The following is a 20,687-nucleotide window of genomic DNA, read 5'->3' as shown; positions in this document are numbered from 1 at the left end:
CCTAACAGGAATGAAATGAAGCTAGTTTAAAGCTCAGGTTATTACAAATCACAGAATCAACCAGGTTGGAAGAGACCTCCAAGATCCTCCAGTCCAACCTAGCACCCAGCCCTAGCCAATCAACTAGACCATGGCACCAAGTGCCTCATGTCTAGGTAAGTTTCTTGTTTTGAGCAATCAAAAATCCTCTGGAACTTAAAAGCAGGTCCTAAGAGACTGTGAACACCACTGAAATGATGGCAGAGTATGAAGGACAGACCAGGTCTCATTAGCATTCACCTTTCCAAACGCTGCCTTCTCAGCAATTATTGCTCCAGGGTTTTCCGACGCCAGCCAAAAAACCCTTACTAGACTGATACTTTAGGTTGAAGCACAAGATCATTAATGAGTAACCATGAAATCAGCAGGTTCTTGGATTATTGATAAGCAACACTTCTCCCTTCTGAATCCAGTGGAAGCTGGCAATACAGTACTCATTCACATCAGAGCTGTTCTCACCATGTGATTTCCCATTGGAATGGGCTGCCCAGAGAGGTGGTGGAGTCACTGTCCCTTGAGGTCTTCAAGAAAAGACTGGATGAGCCATTCAGTGCCATGGTCTAGTTGACTGGCTAGGGCTGGGTGCTAGGTTGGACTGGATGATCTTGGAGGTCTCTTCCAACCTGGTTGATTCTATGATTCTATGTTCTTGCTCCACTCGCTCTTGCTTCCTATGATCACAGGATCACAACATGTTAGGGGTTGGAAGAGACCTCCATAGATCATCGAGTCCAAACCCCGAGCCAGAGCAGGACCATACAATCTACTTCAGGTTGCACAGGAACACATCCAGACAGGCCTTGAAATTCTCCAGAGAAGGAGACTCCACAACCTCTCTGGGTAGCCTGTGCCAGTGCTCTGGGACCCTTACAGTAAAGAAGTTCTTCCTCATGTTGAGGTGGAACCTCCTGTGCTATAGTTCACACCCATTGCCCCTTGTCCTAGCACAGGGCACAATTGAGAAGAGTTTGTCCACTCCTTCCTGGCCCCCAGCCCTCAGATATTTATAAGCATTGATCAGATCCCCTCTAAGGCTGCTCTTCACCAAACCAAACAGCCCCAGGTCCCTCAGCCTCTCCTCACAGGGCACTGCTCCAGCCCCTTCAGCACCTTCACAGCCCTCTCTTGGACTCTCTCCAGTAGATTCCTGTCCCTCCTGAACTGGGGAGCCCAAACCTGAATGTAATATTGCAGGTGAGGTCTCAGCAGGGCAGAGTAGAAAACTGCCTGTAAATCATTACATGTATGGTAAATCATCTCCCTTCCACGAAACCTCCAGATTCCAGCATAACCACAATCACTCAATGTTTTACATGTTCATGAACACTGAGTTTACCTCTACAGCAGTCCCCAGGCAAAACACAGCCCACCCTGTGCTTCTCACATATGCTCTGCAGACAAAAACCCTCATCCAGAGGCTTTCATAAAATTGTGAGGTCAAAGACCACTGCACCCACACTAAAGAACAAGCATACTTTACAGAATCACTATATCATAGAATGTCTGGGCTGGAAAGGACCTGTAGCAGTCATCTAGCTCTGCCCCCACCTTGCAGTCAGCAGGGACATCCCCACTAGCCCAGGTCACCCAGAGCCCCGTGAAGACTCATCTCAAACATCTCCAGGGAAGAGGCCTCAATGACCTCCCTGGGCAACCTGTTCCAGTGCTCCACCATCCTCAGAGTAAAGAACTTGTTCCTAACATCTGATCTAAATCTGCTCTTCCCAAGCTTGAATCCATTGGCCCTTTTCCTGTCACCACAGGCCTTTGGAAACAGCTTCTCTCCATCCTTCCTGCAGGCCCCCTTCCAGTTCTGGAAGGCTGCTGTTATGTCCCCCAAGAGCCTCCTCCTCTCCAAATTTAACACCCCCAGCTCCCTCAGCCTGCCCTCACAGCAGAGCTGTTCCAACCCTCTGATTGTTTTCATGGAGTTCCTCTGGACCTGCTCCATCAGATCCAAGTCCTTCCTATATTGAGGGCTCCAGAACTGGACACAGCAGTCCAGGTGAGGTCTCACCACAGCAGAGAGAAGTGGCAGAATCCCCTCCCTGGCTCTGCTGGCCACACTTGATACAACCCAGGATATGATTTGCCTTCTGGGCTGCGATCTCACACTCTCTGCTCATGTGCAGCATCCCCAAGTCCCTTTCCACGGAGCTGCTCTCTAACACCTCATCCCCCAGCCTGAACTGATAGTGAGGATTGTTCCTGCCCAGGTGCAAGACCCAGCACTTGCCCTTGTTGAACTTCTTGATTCACCTAAGCCCAGCTCTCCAGCCTGTCCACGTTCCTCATTTCCAGGTTTACTTACTAGCATTAATGTCTCTCTGCATTTGCTCCTCGGCTACATCATTTGTGCAAGCAGGGACTGAAAAGCTGCTTGCTTTATAATCAGGGCACAGCTTCTGCACAGAAGCACAACGCCGAAGACTTCAGCCTGTGCTGGGCCCATGCTACGCATAATCTCCTCACCCTGCACGCATAATCTCCTCGCCCTGCAGCCTGAGTGAGTCAGCTCAGCAATAATGGGAGGATGCACTACAAAATCTCGCAGCCAGGCAGCACCCAGCTCTTCCCTATGTCACCGCTTGTCACATCTATCCAGCAATACAGACAGCCAGCGTGAAACACGCACAGAAAGACAGGCAGGTATGAATCTTCCGTGGTTTAGGAACAAACTGGCTTGAAAAAACAAAACAAAACCAAACAAAAAAAAACCCCACCCAAACAAAATAAAAAGGCAAAATGCAACATCTGCTGCATACTGGGAATCACTGCCTCTTCTGTAAGGCAGCCAGGAGGACTGTGCATCCAACTGAATCTTTCCACTCCTTTATTTATTTATTTATTTTTAAAGACATAAAACCCAGGATGGACTTAATTAGGCTCTTTCCTCTTGAAATCAGCATTGCTTGGCCTTCATCTCACAAAGGAATTCACCCAACCCTAGCTGTGATTTTGCTAAAGCTCAGATGCAGAGAAGTCGATGCAAACAATGAATGCTTTCAAGCTGATGCTAATCACGGCCTATGATTTTCCATTTCAGCCTGTTTTCGTGAGCCAGCCTGTCCTTCCTTCAATGAGCGTGCTGTGTGTGAGAGGGAGAGAGGCAGACAAAGCATCAACAGCTTCCTGTGCTGAGGTGAGTTAGCTTGATAGGAAAATAGTTGCACTGTTGTGCCTCTTACCCCTCTCGCTTCCCCACTTTTAAAGCAAAATCAAGGTGTAAAATGGGAAACAGACCACGAAGGCGCAGCAGTTGAGACAAAGGCATATGGTATGTCCATATCTAGTCTCTCCAGATACATGGAACATATCCAAACAGATCACCCAGGCATGGATTGTGTAGATTGTTGTGAAATTTTATTGTGGTTCCCTTACTGGGATCTGTTGTGTCTATGTTCGTTTACTAAGGATAAGTAATCAAATAACAATAAGGCAAACCCAGGAGCAGAAAATGCTTTTTAGCTGATTCTTCACTGCAAATTGTAAGGCTCAGTCAGTAACTGAAAAGTAGGCTCAGTCACTATATGAGAGCTGGGCATCTTTCTTTCTGACTTAATTTGCTGTATGGAATTGATTTCTTCCTGCACAGCACATGGGTAGAAGTACAGTGTTCATTGTGGTTTTATGCTGTCCCTGATGAACTCCAAATAATGTCATCTTTAAAGCACTATTTTTTGAAAGAGGGGAGACTAAATTCATAACAAAGATTGAAGGGTGAGTTTTCAGATTTACAAGGAAGAGGAATGATGAACAAGTGCTAAAACCAGCTTGCTTCAAACACATATTTCCTTTTGGCACTGCCTAAGAAAGCTGTCACTGAATTCCAAATAGAAGAAAAACTGTTCTCTGCATGCATCCTGCATTGTAATTCAAGCATCCAGCCTAACACTGCACCTTTAGTAAGCATCTCCATGGTGCATAATTGACTTACTGGTTTCATTTTGCAGTACTGCTCCTGTCACTTCTTCATTTTAACATCTTTGTTTTCTCTTTACACGCCTTTATTCTTTTGCCTGTTAGCTGTATGTGGAAATACAGTCCAGAAGTATACGAATCCAACACAGCACAGGACATAGCTTATTTATTGTTGTGTAAGATCACAACAAAGAGTTAGCATGACTGCCCTTCCTTGTTGCCAAATATGTAGTAAGAACCAAATTCAATAATGTCTTACTTAGATTGCTCTGCTCCTGCACATCCTGAAAGCATTCAGGATGATCACAGGTTCCAATCAAATGCTCTTACTGGACCTGACATTTTGCAGTAATGGACACTGTGCTACTTTTGTCAGGTGTTCAACTTCTCCTGTCTTAAGGTTCCCAAAAGTTGTTTCCACTTGGTGAGAAATCCATTGAGAAGCATGTAATGGGACAACTAATGAACACTCTAAGAGAAGACATACATGGAGCTAAACACTGAAGGTGTGAAGATTTGCAGCTAGAACTTCTCAGCTGATGTGCTACTCTAATATCTAAAGTACACATAGCACTTGGTGGCTAAGTCCAGTTGCTCCTGGATCTATTTTCAGGTGTGCTTCTCTGTATCAATTCTTGTCTGGCCACAGGCAACCATATGTTTAACTTGAATACACTACTTATTTGCAAAATAGGAAGAGGTCTTCACTAAATGACACCAAGTTGATGTCCAAATTTACTAATGCTTAGCAAGTTATGATGGAGAAAGGACACAATGTGACAACCACTCTCTTGCTCTTAGTCTTGCAGATTTTTTTTATGTGATGAATGGTTTCTGAATACTTCAGGACTGACAAATGATTGCTAGAACCCAACCTGGAAAGAGCACTGTAAAAGGCACTGTCTTGGCTCTTGAAAGTAAAATATGAAACCTTTTACAATTAGGAAGGTAAAACTAAGCAGCCCATTTTCAATGAGATGCAGACCTCTTTGTATCTCTTAAACTGAGAGTTGATTATTCTATTCTGAACCCAGTTTTGGTACTAAAATTTAAACTAATGTATTATTAAATATGGCAGTGAGAGCTCTTCCACACTGTGGCCTTCATGTTTATGTATAACCCTATTTTGCTTCTTTATTCCCCACCTCCAAGCAACCTGTACTAATGTGAAAAATACTTCTCTTTCTGCTGTAAAAATAATTATATTTTATGCTTTGGAACATGAAGATTTACACAGTAAAACAACCAAACACCTCTATTTTCTTTGCATGCAGAAACATGCTTTAAATATCCCATAAGGATTACACATGAATGCAAGGAATGGGTGAAGATACTTCACCATTCCTGAGAGACTGTCCCTGCTACAATGAATCTGCCTCTATGATTTACAAATATCAGTTGTAATGCTCACCTGAAACCCATCAATAAGCAGGTTTTGGCTACACAGTTCTGGCTATTTAAGGATTAAACAAATGGCACATTTGTTTACAGGGCAGACAAGCTTAGACATTTTACACTGGTGGCAGCTGAAGGTATGTAAGTCTTCCTAGATACAATATTTATCAGCCAAGACCCTTCATGACATAGTTTAACAAAAACCCTTCTATAAAGGAAACAAGTCCTCAATGACCATGGACAGCTCAACACTGTATGCAAGTACAGTTCCACGCAGCGCCTATCCCAATCCCATTATAACATATTTTCTTTTCCTCTAGTTGAAGCAAGCATACAAAACCTCTGAAACTACTAAAGCCAAGGCTGTGGTATTGGAGCTCTATCTGATCTCTACATAGTGCCACTGGCTCTACTAAAACAATCAAGGTTGAGTAAGAAGGCAGAGATTACCAGCTCCTGTAATGTAATGACTTGAAGATTATCTTCTACCTATGATTACTCTACGGCACAAAGACTTCTTCCAGTGCTTTATTTACTTATGTTATCTCTCTGTAAACACCATTGCAGCAATATCCTTGGGCAGATCCAAACTACATCACTACAGAAGTTTTAATCTACTCTGGTAGAAGGCTGTACTTGTGGTGTACTGTGCTACTGTATGCTGATTAGAAACCTGTTCTGGAAGTCAGGCAAATACTTTGACCCTTTGGCAAATGCTAATCAATTGCTTCAGTGTTTCTAGCTGGAAACAGTAGGAGGGATGTGTAGTAAAGGATGCAAGCAAGGACTACAGCAGATTGGTATTGGGTTTTTTTGTTTGTTTGGGGATTTGGGGTTTGTTTGTTTGTTTGTTTTGTTTTAAACTAATCCCCACTCCCATATACATACAATTTTCAGCTGCACTGGACACTTGCCACAGCTGGAGAAGGAATGTCAGGCATAGCACACAGAGCCTTTCAAAAGAAGGGATACTTATTTTCAGCACTCCCTCCTTTACTATTAAATAGCAACAAAATATATGCATTTTAGGTATATCACCTGGTCACTATGGCATGAAGTTGAACTGTAGACTAATTCAGGCTTGAGGGCATTTTAGGTAATGAAGGTATCAGGCTTAAGTGTTCTGTTTTTTCTATTATCTTCTATGGAATGATTTTGGTTGGAAGAAGCTTTTAAGATCTTTGAGTACAGTCATTCAATAACTCTCTTTTAAACACCTCCAGGGATGGGAATTCAACCACATCTCTGGGGAGCCTATAAGGTGTTTGATAACCTTTTCAGCAAAAACGTTTCTTCTAATAACCAATCTGAACCTCCACTAGTACACCTTAAGGCCATTTCCTTTTGTATTATCACTTGTTACCAGGGAGACCAACACCTACTTTGTTACAACCTCCTTTTAGGCAGTTGTAAAGGGTGATGAGGACTCCCCCTCAGCTTTTTCTCCAGACTAAACAATCCCAGATCCCTTACCTGCTCCTCTGAAGACTTGTTATCTAGACTGTTCACCAGCTTCACTGCCTTTCTCTGGACACACTCCAGCATCTCAATGTCTTTCTTATTATAGTGAAGGGCCCAAAATTGAACACAGTATTAAAGGTGTAGCTTCACCAGTGCTGAGTACAGGGGCATCATCACATCCCTACTCCTGCTGGCCACACTATTCCTGATACAGGTCAGGATGCTCTTGGCCTTCTTGGAAAGACCCAACAATTGGCCTTGTTGAATCTCACATCATTGGCCAACCCATCCAGCCTGTCCAGGTCCCCCTGCAAAGGCTGTCTACCATGAAGCAGATCAACACTACCCCCCAGATTAGTGTCATCTGCAAACTGACTGAGGGTGCACTCAACTCCTGTACAAATGAAATAGAACTGGCCCCACAACTGAGCCCTGGGGAACACCACTTGTGACTGCCTGCTAGCTAGACTTAACTCCATTCACCACCACTCCAATCATCCAGACAAGTTTTTGACCTAGTGAAGTGTCCACCCATCCGAGGCACAAGTAGCCAGTTTCTCCAGGATGCTGTGAGAGACAGTGTCAAAGGCTTTACTAAAGTCCAGGTAAACTGGGAATAATTCAATGAGTTTATGAAGTTCAAATGCCTGCACGGAAGGAAGCACAATACTATTACATTTGCACTGCAGTTTTGAAGACTTGATGTTATTGATTGTAGCCCATGAACACTCATAACTATGGATTAACCTCATAACTATGATTAAGCAAAAGTGTCAACAAAGCTAAATATATTTTATCTTTTTACAGCATTTATTTCATAAATACCCTGGGGCAGATTTCACTTTCAACCTTTTGCAGTTCTTAATCTAGATCGCATCAGGCACTATTTATCATGAGGATAAATAGTAAGTCACACAGAGGAAAAACACCTGTAAATTCTCAATTACTGATCAATGATTATCTTTTATATATATTTTTAGTTTCTGTTCTTAAGATGTTTCTCTATAGCATGCCTTTTTGTTTATTTCTGGCAATTACTCTTGTTTCTCAAATACACAATAGAGCACTTAACATGGAAAGGAAGTTCTTTTAGAACTCGATCTTCCTTTGCTACTGCCTGTGGAACTCAATCAGGACACCAGGTGCTTCCAACTCAGAATTACTGTTAGCCTGAAGCCCTGGTGGATGACTCAGTGCTATGGAGTGAAAACTGGCATCTCCATATTTAAAGCACTGCTGAACCTTCTGCTTCCAGTACTTACATATGTTAAGCAAAGCTCGTTCATCATAAAATGTAGTTTCCTCAAAACTAGATTATTTTCACAATTCCCAGAACTGGAGTAAGAGCCTACTTCACTTTCTCAATTCATTTCTCCACATGGAATGGGCCTGTCCAGAGATACTTAGCCTTGTTTGAATGGTAGTGGGCCTAAAGATGTTGGATAGCACTGGTCTCAGTACTGATCCCTGAGGACCTCCCTCATGACTGTTTGAACACTAAGCCATTGACTGCAACTGTCTGAGAGGGGCCATCTAGCCAATTCCTTACCCACTGAGTGATCCCTCCACCAAATCTATGTCTCAAGTTGTGCCAGGGGAGGTATAGGCTGGATGTTAGGAGGAAGTTGTTGGCAGAGAGAGTGATTGGCATTGGAATGGGATGCCCAGGGAGGTGGTGGAGGCACCGTCCCTGGAGGTGTTGAAGAAAAGACTGGATGAGGCACTTAGTGCCATGGTCTGGTTGACTGGATAGGGCTGGGTGCTGGGTTGGACTGGATGATCTTGGAGGTCTCTTCCAACCTGGTTGATTCTGTGATTCTATGATTCCTTCCAATTCAGAGACCAGGATGTCTGGGTGGTGCTGGATACTTTGCACAGCTCCAGGAAGATGACATCCCTCAGCCACTGATGCTGTGACCCCACCATAAAAAGTCACCAAATCTGTCAGGCAGGATTTGCCCTTGGTGAAGCTGTGTTGATTGCCATGAACTACCATCTTGTTTGTCATGTGCCCCAGAAGACTCTTCAGGAGGATCTGTTCATTAATGTTGCTAGGCACTGAGGTGAGACTGACTGGTCTGCAGTTCCCTGGGTCTTCCTTATCTCCCTTTTTGAAAATGGGGGGTACTCTTCTGCTTTTCCAGTCCATGAGGACTCCTCCAGACAGCCATGACTTTTCAAATATGATCTGTTAGTTCCCTCACGATGCATATGGATCTCATCAGTTACATGGACATGAGCAATTTCAGGTTCATTAGGTGGTCTTGAACCCAATCTTCTCTTTCAGTGGGTGGATCTTCATCCTCCCAGTTCCTGTCCTTTCCTCCAGCACCTTGGATGGTGTCATTAGAGCTTTTACTGTTGAAGTCCAAGGTAAAAAACATCCTTGAGCACCTCAGCCTTCTCTGTATCCTGTGTGACCTGGTCCCCCATTTCCTTCCAGAGAGGGCCTACATGTTCCCTCTTCCTGCTTTCATCATTGATATGAAAACTTTTCTTGTTACCCTTGATGTCCCCAGCCAAATTTCATTCTGCCTGGGCCTTTCCTAGTCTGCCTCCTGACAACTTCTTTGTATTCTGCTCAGGTTGCCTCTTGGCAACCTCTCTCTTGCCTTGAGAATTGTGGTAAAGGGTTGGACTTGACCATCTGTGAGGTCTTTTCCAACCTTGTTGATACTGTGTGATACTGTGATACTGTGTTTCCATCCTCTGTAGGCTTTCTTTTTGCAGCTGGTAGTGTCCAGGAGCAACCTGTTCATCCCTGCAGGCCTCCTGTGCCATTCTTGCCCACATTCCCCTTCGCTGGGATGCATTGTTTCTGGGCTCAGAGGAGGTGATCCTTAAACTCTATCCAGCTTTTTTGTGCCCTTCTCCCCTCCAGGGCTTTATCCCACATTACCCTACTAAGCAGTTCCTTCAAGAGTTCAAATTCTGCTCTCCTGAAGTCCAGGGTAGTGAGCTTGCTATACATCCTCCTTGTTATTCTAAGGATCATGAATTCCATGAATTCTCAGGTCCAGAGAAGAGAAACAAAGTTGGTGAAGGGTCTAAAGAACAATTCTTATGAGAGGCAGCTGAAGGAACAGGGGTTGTTTAGTCTGAAGAAGGGGAGGCTGAGAGAAGACCTCATTACTCTCTACAGCTACTTGGAAGGAGGTTGTAGTGAGGTGGGGTTTGGTCTCTTCTCCTTACAATTAGAGAGTAAAATGAGAGAAAGTGGCCTCAAGTTGCACCAGGGGAAGCTGAGAAACATAGAATGATAGACTGGTTTAGGTTGGAAGGAACCTCAAAGACCGTCCAGTTCCAGCCCCCTGCCATAGGCACAGACACCTCCCACTAGAACAGGTCACTCAAGGCCTCGTCCAACCTGGCCTTGAACACCTCCAGGGAGGGAGCAGCCACAACCTCCCTGGGCAACCTGTAACAGTGTCTCATCACCCTCCCTTGAAGGAACTCTAAGAAGCCTGAAACTGAGAAAAGTGCTGTTGAAGAGATATGAAGAGATCTCTTTCAAAAAAAAAATCTAAATTGAAAGAAAAACCACAATTATTCTACAAATTCTTGCAATGCAAATCACAGGACCATAGGATGTCAGGGGTTGAAAGAGACCCAAACAGATCATTGAGTCCAACCCCCCTGACACTGCAGGACCATACAATCCAGCTCAGGTCACAGAGGAACACATCCAGATAGAATCACAGGATCAGAGAATTATAGAATCAACCAGGTTGGAAGAGACCTCCAAGATCATCCAGTCCAACCTAGCACCCAGCCCTATCCAGTCAACTAAACCATGGCACTCAGTGCCTCATCCAGTCTTTTCTTCAACACCTCCAGGGATGGTGACTCCACCACCTCCCTGGGCAGCCCATTCCAATGGCAAATCACTCTCTCCCCACAACCTCTCTGGGGAGCCTGTTCCAGTGCTCTGTGACCCTTACAGTAAAGAAGTTCCCTCTTGTGTTGAGCTGGAACCTCCTGTGCTGCAGCTTCCATCCATTGCTCCTTGTCCTATCCCTGGGAGCAGTGAGCAGAGCCTGTCTCTCCGCTCCTGACCCCAGCCCTCAGATATTTATCAACATTTATTGAATCCTCTCTCAATCTTCTCCTTTCCAGTCTAAACAGCCCCAGGTCTCTCAGCCTCTCTTTATCAGGCAGTGTTCCAGTCTCCTAATCATCCCTGTAGCCCTCCGATGGACCCTCTCCAGGAGATCTCTATCCCTCTTAGACTGGGGAGCCCAAATACTAGAAGCTGTGCAGTTACCAAATGCTGGAAAGGCATTGTGGAAGAGAAAAAGAGCAGAGGAGCTTACTTAGGTCACAAAACAGATGGTAGGGATATTTTAAGAGATCATTAGAGATGACTCTTTATTATAAGAACTAAGTATTAAAATGGATAAAAAGACAAATCTGAGAGAGACTGAGTTTAAGTTGCTTTCAGGTTCAAGAAATACCACACTATCTCGCCGCCACCAGTGTGCAAACTAGATTACTCATAAGTCCACTGCTGCTTCCTTTAACAGTGACCTTGGGAATGGCAAAAGGGACAGGAATGCTTGACAAGGGTTTCTACGGAAAGGGGCAAGAAAGAGACTTAAGTGACCTTTAGCTTTTGGGATGAGAATGCCACAACTACTGTCACCAAGCTTGAGTTCTTGTCGGCAGTCACTAGTCTGAGGAACCCATGACCAGTTCAGCACTACAGAGGAGAGATGTACTTCCCTTTCTGCTCCACCCTTATGTTGGTATTTTGCCACTAGTCTGAGGAACCCATGACCAGTTCAGCACTACAGAGGAGAGATGTACTTCCCTTTCTGCTCCACCCTTATGTTGGTATTTTGCCACTAGTCTGAGGAACCCATGACCAGTTCAGCACTACAGAGGAGAGATGTACTTCCCTTTCTGCTCCATCTTCATGTTGGTGTTTTGACTTTTCACTTCCGTAACTTTCATGTTTTCTATTTTAAGAGCAGCAAGCAAACTTTTGGCTTGTGCACTGCATCCCCCTACAAAGAGAAACCATCTTCATCAATCCAACAACACAGGTTTCTTCAGGCCTGACATTTGTTACATTCTTATTGCAGGCATGTATATGTTCTTGCTTGGTTCACAGATACACATCCTCATCCTCAGTCTCAAGTTGTGCCAGGGTAGGTATAGGCTGGATGTTAGGAAGAAGTTCTTCACAGAGAGAGTGATTTCCCATTGGAATGGGCTGCCCAGGGAGGTGGTGGAGGCACCGTCCCTGGGGGTCTTCAAGAAAAGACTGGATGAGGCACTCAGTGCCATGGTCTAGTTGGCTGGCTAGGGCTGGGTGCTAGGTTGGACTGGATGATCTTGGAGGTCTCTTCCAACCTGGTTGATTCTATGATTCTACGATTCTATGATCCCTTTACTTGCAGCTAGCTGAATGCAGCTCCTGTGAGTCCTGCCCTTGTGCCCCATCTGTTAATCTACACTGCTTAGTAACCATTACACATCACCTATTACCTTGGTCAAGAAAAGAAGATGCATGATTTTTTTTTGTCATTTGGATATGTCCACATGGATTCAAAGAACTATGTTAACAGAGAAGGGGCCTGGTCATTTACATAGCTCGCAAAGTATGAGCACCAGCCTTCATCCTGCTGATCTGCCTGCATTTTACAGTCCCTGGTTTACACAGAAGCAATAGAGATCTTGTGATTTCAATGCGCTGACGTGCAGGAGTGGAACTCTGACCTCCAGCAGTCCCATCCTATGAGTTGAGCAGAACAGTGCTTATTCAAGCCTGCAAAATACAGACAAAACTGCAGTTCTATTCTTACAACTCGAATGTGTAAAATCAAAACCTAATGCTATATAAGGATGCATGAACCAGACCAAATCTCAGATAAGAAGAAGCTTCAGAGGTCAGAGATGTATTAGCCTGAACTCAGCATAACTTTTGGATCAGCATTAGTTAATTAATAATCTTGTGCTTTATTTAAACTCAGCTCCTCAGTGAGTGCTGTATATATATTCAAGTTTTCTGAGAAGGGCAAATGACAACACACTACCAAGCAGCAAGCTCAGGACTCCTTAAGTACTCATTCTTCCCTTGGGGAACATTTAGCTAATAATTATCCTTTATGCAAATACAGCAATGCCTGACTGAAGACTTTCATTCATCCCAACGTGCAAAAACAGAGCTGAACATTCCTGTCAAAAAGCCATCCAGGTAAGAGATCTGCCTCCTCTCCCACATCTCTAAACTCAAGTTTCATCTGTTCTTTGCCTTTTCTGGAAAGTAGGAAACTGTCTCTTTTCAGTTATTTCCCATACTGGTGTTTGCTTTTTAAATTTTGTCACCATTATGTTCCTCATAAATACTGCTTAGAAGGTAGATACTGGGCAAAGGTTGGCAAAACATCCAGTCAGCTGCAGTTCATATGGAAGCAATCATTCCAGCAAACATGGTCTAAGAGCTCAGGATCAGTAATTCAGCTGGTTTCTATTAGTACTTAAAGAAAACTGCCTATATGAAGTTCATCTGGATCTCAAAGTATTAACTTACCACTAAGAATCAGCACCTTCTTAGCAATTAAATAAGAAAGATGGTTTGCAAAATACTGTCTTTAATGCATACCAGGGAATGCAACAGGAAAAAAAGATATCAGATTGTTTTTCCCTGCAACAGCTTTAGGTGGATAAACAAAGTCCAGCAAAACCATAGAGCAGAAAACAGCCTTTAAGTGTTTGGATTTGTGACTGATGAGTGAGGTCTTGGAAACTTGTCTTGAATTACTTGTTTCAAAATCCCTGCACTTCAAACACAAATCAGACTGGGGTTGTTTAGCCTGGAGAAGAGGAGGCTCAGAGGTGACCTCATTGCTCTCTACAACTACCTGAAGGGAGGCTGTAGCCAGGTGGGGTTGGTCTCTTCTGCCAGGAAACCAGCAACAGAACAAGAGGGGACAGTCTCAAGTTGTGCTGGGGGAGGTCTAGGCTGGATCTTAGGAGGAAGTTCTTCACAGAGAGAGTGATTGGAATTGGAATGAGCTGCTCAGGGAGGTGGTGGAGGCACCGTCCCTGGAGGTCTTCAAGAAAAGACTGCATGGGGCACTTTGTGCCATGGTCTAGTTGACTGGCTAGGGCTGGGTGCTAGGTTGGACTGGATGATCTTGGAGGTCTCTTCCAACCTGGTTGATTCTATGATTCTATGATCCCATAGAGAATGTCTTTTTCATGGTCATGTCCTAGGATTCTCTGTAAGAATAACACTGTCTTGCCTCTAAATATGTTCCAAACCTTTGACCAGTGTGTTCTGGAATCCCTAGAGTAAACCAGTCCTTAGAGAAACAGTGATTTATTTCCCAGTCTGATCACTGACAGACTAGCTTTAACAGCAGCTGCTCTATGACTGCCTGAGTTTTATTGTAGCCTTCTCACCACCTCTGGGATTATAGCAAGTCAGCGGCTACCATTTTACTCACTGAGGTACCAGACTGAGAATCCTTCCTGTGAATTGAATCACAGCTGCTGGTGAATTCAGGCATTTGAAAAAGCACCTAAATTGCCTTGAAAATCTTAGATCAGTTAACAGCTGCAAGGAAGTTGTGAGCTGGAGACTTTAATTAGAAATGCACAAATCTAAAACTCCTGGAACAAATCCTTAGTTTTAATTTGTGGAGTCTTAGATCAATGTTCTGGCTTTCCTTACTCATAGAGTCCAATAAACATTAGTATCTTTCCCTCTTTCGCTTTTGGATTAGCACGATGTTGAAATTCAACAGGAAGACACCTTGAAGCCACAGTATTTTGCCCAGATACAGCCAAAAAACTCACCATGCCCATTTTGTTTCACATGATTTTCCTAAGACGTACTGTAATATTCTTTGCCTGCAGCCTGAAGGCTCGATAGGGCAGTGTTTAAATAAATGTTTTTGTTTGCTGGCTGCTTGCTTACATCAGCTTCCAAGTACATCTAGGTCCTGGTGCTCTAAAGCTGAAAACACAATGACTTGTGCAAGAAACAGAAAAACACCTCTTTCCCTTGTTCTGTCACTTGATTCTTTCTAAAACTCATGGGCTATGTCGACATTTCTAAGTAACTCTTCACAGCCAAAGCAGATTAATAAATCAATGCAGCAGGTGCTAAAGCAGTTTGGTATTGTGCTATACTATATGCAATTCAAGGGATTTTATTTTAGACTAGTAAGGTCCCACAGACTAAATGTCCTCACCACATCTCTTCAGACCTGTCCAAAGAAACACTTGTTGGCTTGAGTTTTTGTATCACCATAAAGGGCAAGAGCACTTTGGGGTACTCTCCTCTGAGAGAAGTCCGTTTTGCAGGCATAACACAGCTCTACATGTAGAATCCATGCACCATAAATGAGGCTAAGCAGGGATTTTTTCCCAAAACTGCATTAATGCTTGAAAGCAGAGCAGCAATAGAGTCATAGCTGCTAGAGACCAAGAGAGCTATCTCTCAAGCAGGAAAAGTTGCTATTGTCAAAGATCATAGAATCATAGGTTCAATCAGGTTGGAAGAGACTTCTCATTCAGTCTTTTCTTGAACGCCTCCAGGAACAGTGACTCCACCACCTCCCTGGGCAGCCCATTCCAATGCCAATCACTCTCTCTGCCAACAACTTCCTCCTAACATCCAGCCTATGGCTCACAACTTGAGACTGTGTCCCCTTGCTCTGTTGATGGTTGCCTGGGAGAAGAGGCCAACCCCCACCTGGCTACAGCCTCCCTTCAGGTAGTTGTAGACAGCAGTGAGGTCACCCCTGAGCCTCCTCTGCTCCAGGCTAAACAACCCCAGCTCCCTCAGCCTCTCCTCACAGGGCTGTGTTCCAGGCCCCTCACCAGCTTTGTTGCCCTTCTCTGGACACATTCCAGCACCTCAACATCTCTCTTGAATTGAGGAGCCCAGAATTTGAAACAGTACTCAAGGTGTGGCCTGACCAGTGTTGAGTACGGGGGCAGAATAACCTCCCTTGTCCTACTAGCCACACTGTTCCTGATACAGGCCAGGATGCCATTGGCTCTCTTGGCCACCTGGGCACACTGCTGGCCATCTTCAGCTACTATCTACCAGTACCCCCAGGTCCCTTTCTTCCTGGCTGCTCTCCAGCCACTCTGTCCCCAGCCTGTAGTGCTGCTTGGGGTTGTTGTGGTCAAAGTGCAGAACCCTGCACTTGGCCTTGTTCAATCTCATCCCACTGGCCTCTGCCCACCCATCCAGCCTGTCAAGGTCCCTCTGCAGGGCTCTCCTACCCTCCAATAGATCCACAGCTGCTCCTAGCTTGGTGTCATCTGCAAACTTACTGATGCTGGACTCAAGCCCCTCATCCAAATCATCAATAAAGATACTGAACAGGAACGGGCACATGCAGTTTACCTGAACACCTACAAGCTTTTAAATCAAATGCTTAGCTAAACTGGTGTCTCTTCTGTTCTTCTGTGACCTATGCAACAAAAATGCACTCAAACTTCAGGTGGTAAGCACAAAACTGCTCTACCCACATTACTTTTTATCTGATTTTTAATAGTCTGAACACAAGGAAAACTGCATCACTTGGCTCAAACTGTATGAAAAGCTCTATCTTAACCTATACTTTTAATCACTATTTCAGCAAGATTGAGTGATCCCAGCAAAAAGCAATGAGACAATGTTGGCATTCCATTCCAAATTCAGCATTTAGGAGAACTCCTTAGCATAGAGAGGCAGGCTCACTTTGCTTACTCCCTATTGAGCTTGCTAGAGACATGGCTTCAGATTTTCTCTTAGACAGTCAGGATACAGAGTCAAAAGGATGTATCAGCGTAAAGTGTCTTTCAGGTTGCGCAGTTTCACAAAGTACAACTCATCTAACCAGAATGGTTGTAATCACACAAGCAGAAACCACTTTGCCAAGGAATCTGCAAGAAAAAGCTCACTGAACATACTGAGGTGAATGCTTCCCCCTTGCAGAGAGATTTTCTTTTTTCAGGTCAGTGGCATGGTGAAAAGACAGAAAGAAAGGTGGGACTAAGGCCAGGTGGGAAGCTGGCAGTCTGTTTGGCTCAAACGGTTCTTTGCTTTGTTTCTTGCCTTCACAAAATAAACTGAGCCACTGAATTTAACCCCAAAGAATGAGTGGTTCAGACAGTGTTTCTGCTCAAGCAGAGGGAAAAAAAAGTTTTCTGCTTGTTTGTGTGAGCAAGGGCAACTTGAAAAAATTGAATCGTGAAGACTCCAAACATCAAAACACAACAAAAAATCACCAAGACTGCTTTTCATTCTACTGACACAGATGATACACATGAACAAGCACACAAACAATCCTCACTTCTGAGAATGTTAGAATGCCAAAGTCAAATGCAAGGGATAGCCACATTGGATGCTGTGCTGCACACCTCTGCCAAAACCAGCTCTTTTCAATAAGTGATGAGAAACCTTTGCTTGATTAACAGTAAATACGTTCTGTGAAGCTCTGGGGAGGGTGAAGGAGCAGCCAAGATAGAGATTGTCTCTTTTTCTGATAAACCACTTAGTATGGGCTAAGCTGAGAATGGGTAGGTTTGGGGAATCTACACACTGACACCCCTGCTGCTTCTCTATATTGCTTGAGTATTACAATTGTCGATTGTGTAATGTAGATTGTGGCATATCTTAGGAAGCTCTTTCCAGTGAGGGTGGTGAAACACTGGCACAGGTTGCCCAGGCAGGATGTAGATGCTCCCTCCCTGGAGGTGTTCAAGGTCAGGTTGGATGAAGCCCTGAGCAACCTGTTCTAGTGGGAGGTGTCCCTGCCTATGACAGAGAGGTTGGAACTGGTTGAGCTTTGAGGTCCCTTCCAACCTAAACCATTTTATGATTCTATGATTTCAGTGCCAGGATAAGGTGGTTGTAGTCTACTCAAATGCACAGGACTTTGGAAATGGCAAAGATATTGGGAGCTCCCACCTATCTAAAAGGCTGTACAAATGTACAGGGGAGCACACGGTCATGGTAGAATCCCATTTTATTGAGGTGAAGGGACTGAATTATAACTGATCTACAGGCACTCCAGGATGAGAATTCTTGGGTTACACAGTTTAAAAAAAATGTTTTAACAAAATCACAGAATGTCAGGGGCTGGAAGTGACCTCAAAAGATCATCCAGACCAGCCCCCTGTCAGAGCAGGATCACCTATACCAGATCACACACGAATGCATCCAGGCAGGTTTTTAATATCTTCAGAGAGGGAGACCCCACAACTCCCCTGGGCAGCCTGTTCCAGTCTTTTGTCACCCTGACAGGGAAAAAAAATTCCTCCTCATGTTTACATGAAACTCACTATGCCTCAAAGGAAAACTGCTGGTAACAACATTCCCTTCGATTTTTGGCGTGGCTTTCCAAAAGCAACAACTGCACTCCAAACATTAACAGTTTCTGGGAAACAATAACGCCTTGGTTTAGAGCTGAGTATTTTGCAGCTACCATGTTCATTTGACAGAGATTCTGAAAAATTATCTATCATCATAAATGGTTATTTACAGGGAGGAACCTCTTGTTTTCAGAGGAAAAAAAGAACTGGAGAAAAATACCTCATGTCAACACTTGGCTGCGTTTTAGCTCGAATGTATTTATTCCACCAGGGAGGTGGCTTTGATCTTTGTCTAAAATGTACCAAAACCTTATATCACATCAGGTTCTGCCTGTTCGTTTGCTTTGCTTTAACAAAAGCTGTTGTTCTGGTTACTCAGTAGGGCAGGGCAGCTGAGATGTTACTGAATCGCCAGTCACAAACCAGATCTTTTAACAGTCTCCCAGTTAAATTGTATTCCAATGATTTTATATATTAAACACAATTATCATCCCTCAGGAAGCTACGTAAACAATGTATATTTGTGAATTCTAACGGTGGAGAGTTGGGTTTTTGGTAAATATAAAGTTACTTGCAAGTAAATTGTGTGATTTTATAGAGAGGCAGACAGCAACTACATATATCTATATAAGCCTCGTGTACAGAAGCCATTGCAATCTTTTTTTTCTGCAGCCAGCAAAAGCACTTACTGGATACTGCACTGCCCACTAGCTTTTAAGTATGCAGAACAAGGGCACTGTATTTATTCCTTGGCTGTCTGAATTCACTTGGCTGTTAGAAATAGGCGGCATTCAAACAGGACTTGCTGTCCTTACACACAAGCCTCCCATTCTTCAAACTAATTTAGGTAAGCCAAAAAATGTTGGGGGTTTGCATCTTAAAAAGAATATCTTTAATATAGCTGCTAGCACTGTGCATTTGGTAAAGTCTAATCATATGCTCTTAAGTCTTTTTCTTGGTGTTGTAGCACTTTTTGTCTTTTCTCTCGCCTTGCATTCTAACAAAGATGAGATCCAACCTGTTTCCTGTTCAAGCAGATCTTGCCTAGCATAAACACACTGCACTTCACAGTCTGAAGTAAACGTAGCTGTTAAAGATCCTCAAAAGGTACAAATAGAATACTGTGCCAGTGAGTGTGATTAGAAGTTTTAGGAAACTGGTGGGCATGGCGCCTGTCTTTAGATACTGAAAAAGGAAAGAAACAACTTCCGCTTGTAGGTGAAGACAAACTTTGGCATATTGCAGTGTCACAGCTGGCACCAAAGAGATTTGTTGCAGAGAACCTGGCTGCTTATGACACGGTGTAAGGCTAGGCTTGTGAAGTTCTTCTTTACTGGAGATTCTGTACACTGCATTGTACTATCACCTACTCTCTTCTAGGTCAGCATGAGTGACTCATTATCTCCCAGTACTTATACATGGGAATCCACTCTTGGAAGCCTCTATTTCCACTGAAAACCAGAAGACCATGACTATGACTGCTTGTCATAGTCTGCCATTTTCTACCTTCCTGCTCTTATTTTTACTTCTAAACTTCTTAAGGTAGGGCACTTGCCCATTCTACAGTTTTGCCCATCAGTCATGTGCCCGCCTGCCCCTACATGATTTATGAATGCTGTTAATTTCAACTTGATTTGGCAATTGTGTAGAAACGCAGAGATTGAGTTTGGTGAAAACAGTTGTGCTCACAGAGAAAGGAGTTATCAAAACCAACTCTTCCTGAAGAACACAAATTTTCCCAGTTTTTACATATCAGAAAACCGACACGCAGAAGAACTGAAAGAAACACCTTGGTGCTTGCTCTGCTGCCCACAGAATCATTGAATCAAAAAATTAATCAGGCTCAAGGACATCGAGTTCAACCTATCACTTAACACCTTCTAATTCACTAAACCATGGCACCAAGTGCCTCATCCAGCCTCTTTTTAAACACCTCCAGGGATGGTGACTGTGCTAGTTTGAGGCTAATTGGAATATTTTACTGAGGAAAATTAGATTATGGGGTGTGAAAAGAAAGCAATCATGATGTCTAATTCACTCATAGGTTCACTGAGACATATAAAAACAAGGACACAAACACAGACAAGACAGAGCATTTCTATCTGTCGGAGCCGGTGCCTCTGTTCTCTCCCTGGGCTTTTGCTGTTCTGCTGGATCTATGTAACCCAACTAATCCTTCTGCTTGCAACCCCTCCTTGCCAGTCCCTGCAATTCACTTTGCACGTAAGGCAGATCCTGAGACAAGGTAGAGGGGTGGAAAGAAGGTGGAAGGGTGGTTGGAAAGGTCCCTCCTGGGGACTCTGATTTCTGGGAGGGGTATTGTGCTTCTGTATTACTTTTAACTTGCATATTCTTGTATATGACTGTAAATATTTGTAATATATTGTAAATACCTGCTTGTATATTGTGCTAAGCTGTGAATATAAAGCTTCATTCCTTAACTTCCAGCCACCTGAGTCTAGTCCGGGTGATTTTGTAAGGAGAGGGGGAGGGAGGGGGGTAAGTAACTCCCAAACCATCACAGTGACTCCATCACTTCCCCAGGCAGC

The 20,687-nt window shown here is 43.9% G+C and overlaps 2 protein-coding genes across 3 annotated transcripts in view; one reads left to right on the top strand and one right to left on the bottom strand.

The window, feature by feature from the left end:
- Nucleotides 1-20,687, bottom strand: part of IDUA (alpha-L-iduronidase) — a 65,801-nt gene that overhangs the window by 24,929 nt on the left and 20,185 nt on the right. The gene's annotated exons all lie outside the window — the stretch shown is intronic.
- SLC26A1 (solute carrier family 26 member 1) overlaps nucleotides 1-20,687 on the top strand; it is a 50,692-nt gene that overhangs the window by 21,681 nt on the left and 8,324 nt on the right. The window contains exons 1-2 of one of the 2 annotated variants that reach the window (XM_064176827.1): nucleotides 3,103-3,181; nucleotides 12,939-13,015. Coding sequence is in view for 1 of the 2 variants with exons in the window: in XM_064176826.1 (XP_064032896.1) it covers nucleotides 3,119-3,181 (63 nt within the window). In the remaining variant the exon portion in view is untranslated. Of the gene's footprint in view, nucleotides 1-3,085; nucleotides 3,182-12,938; nucleotides 13,016-20,687 lie in introns of those variants that run through there. The other variant, XM_064176826.1, reaches the window with a different exon arrangement.

Source organism: Pogoniulus pusillus, chromosome Z, assembly GCF_015220805.1.
Source record: "Pogoniulus pusillus isolate bPogPus1 chromosome Z, bPogPus1.pri, whole genome shotgun sequence".
NCBI classification, from domain to species: domain Eukaryota; kingdom Metazoa; phylum Chordata; class Aves; order Piciformes; family Lybiidae; genus Pogoniulus; species Pogoniulus pusillus.
This window is presented reverse-complemented; position numbering and strand designations above follow the sequence as displayed.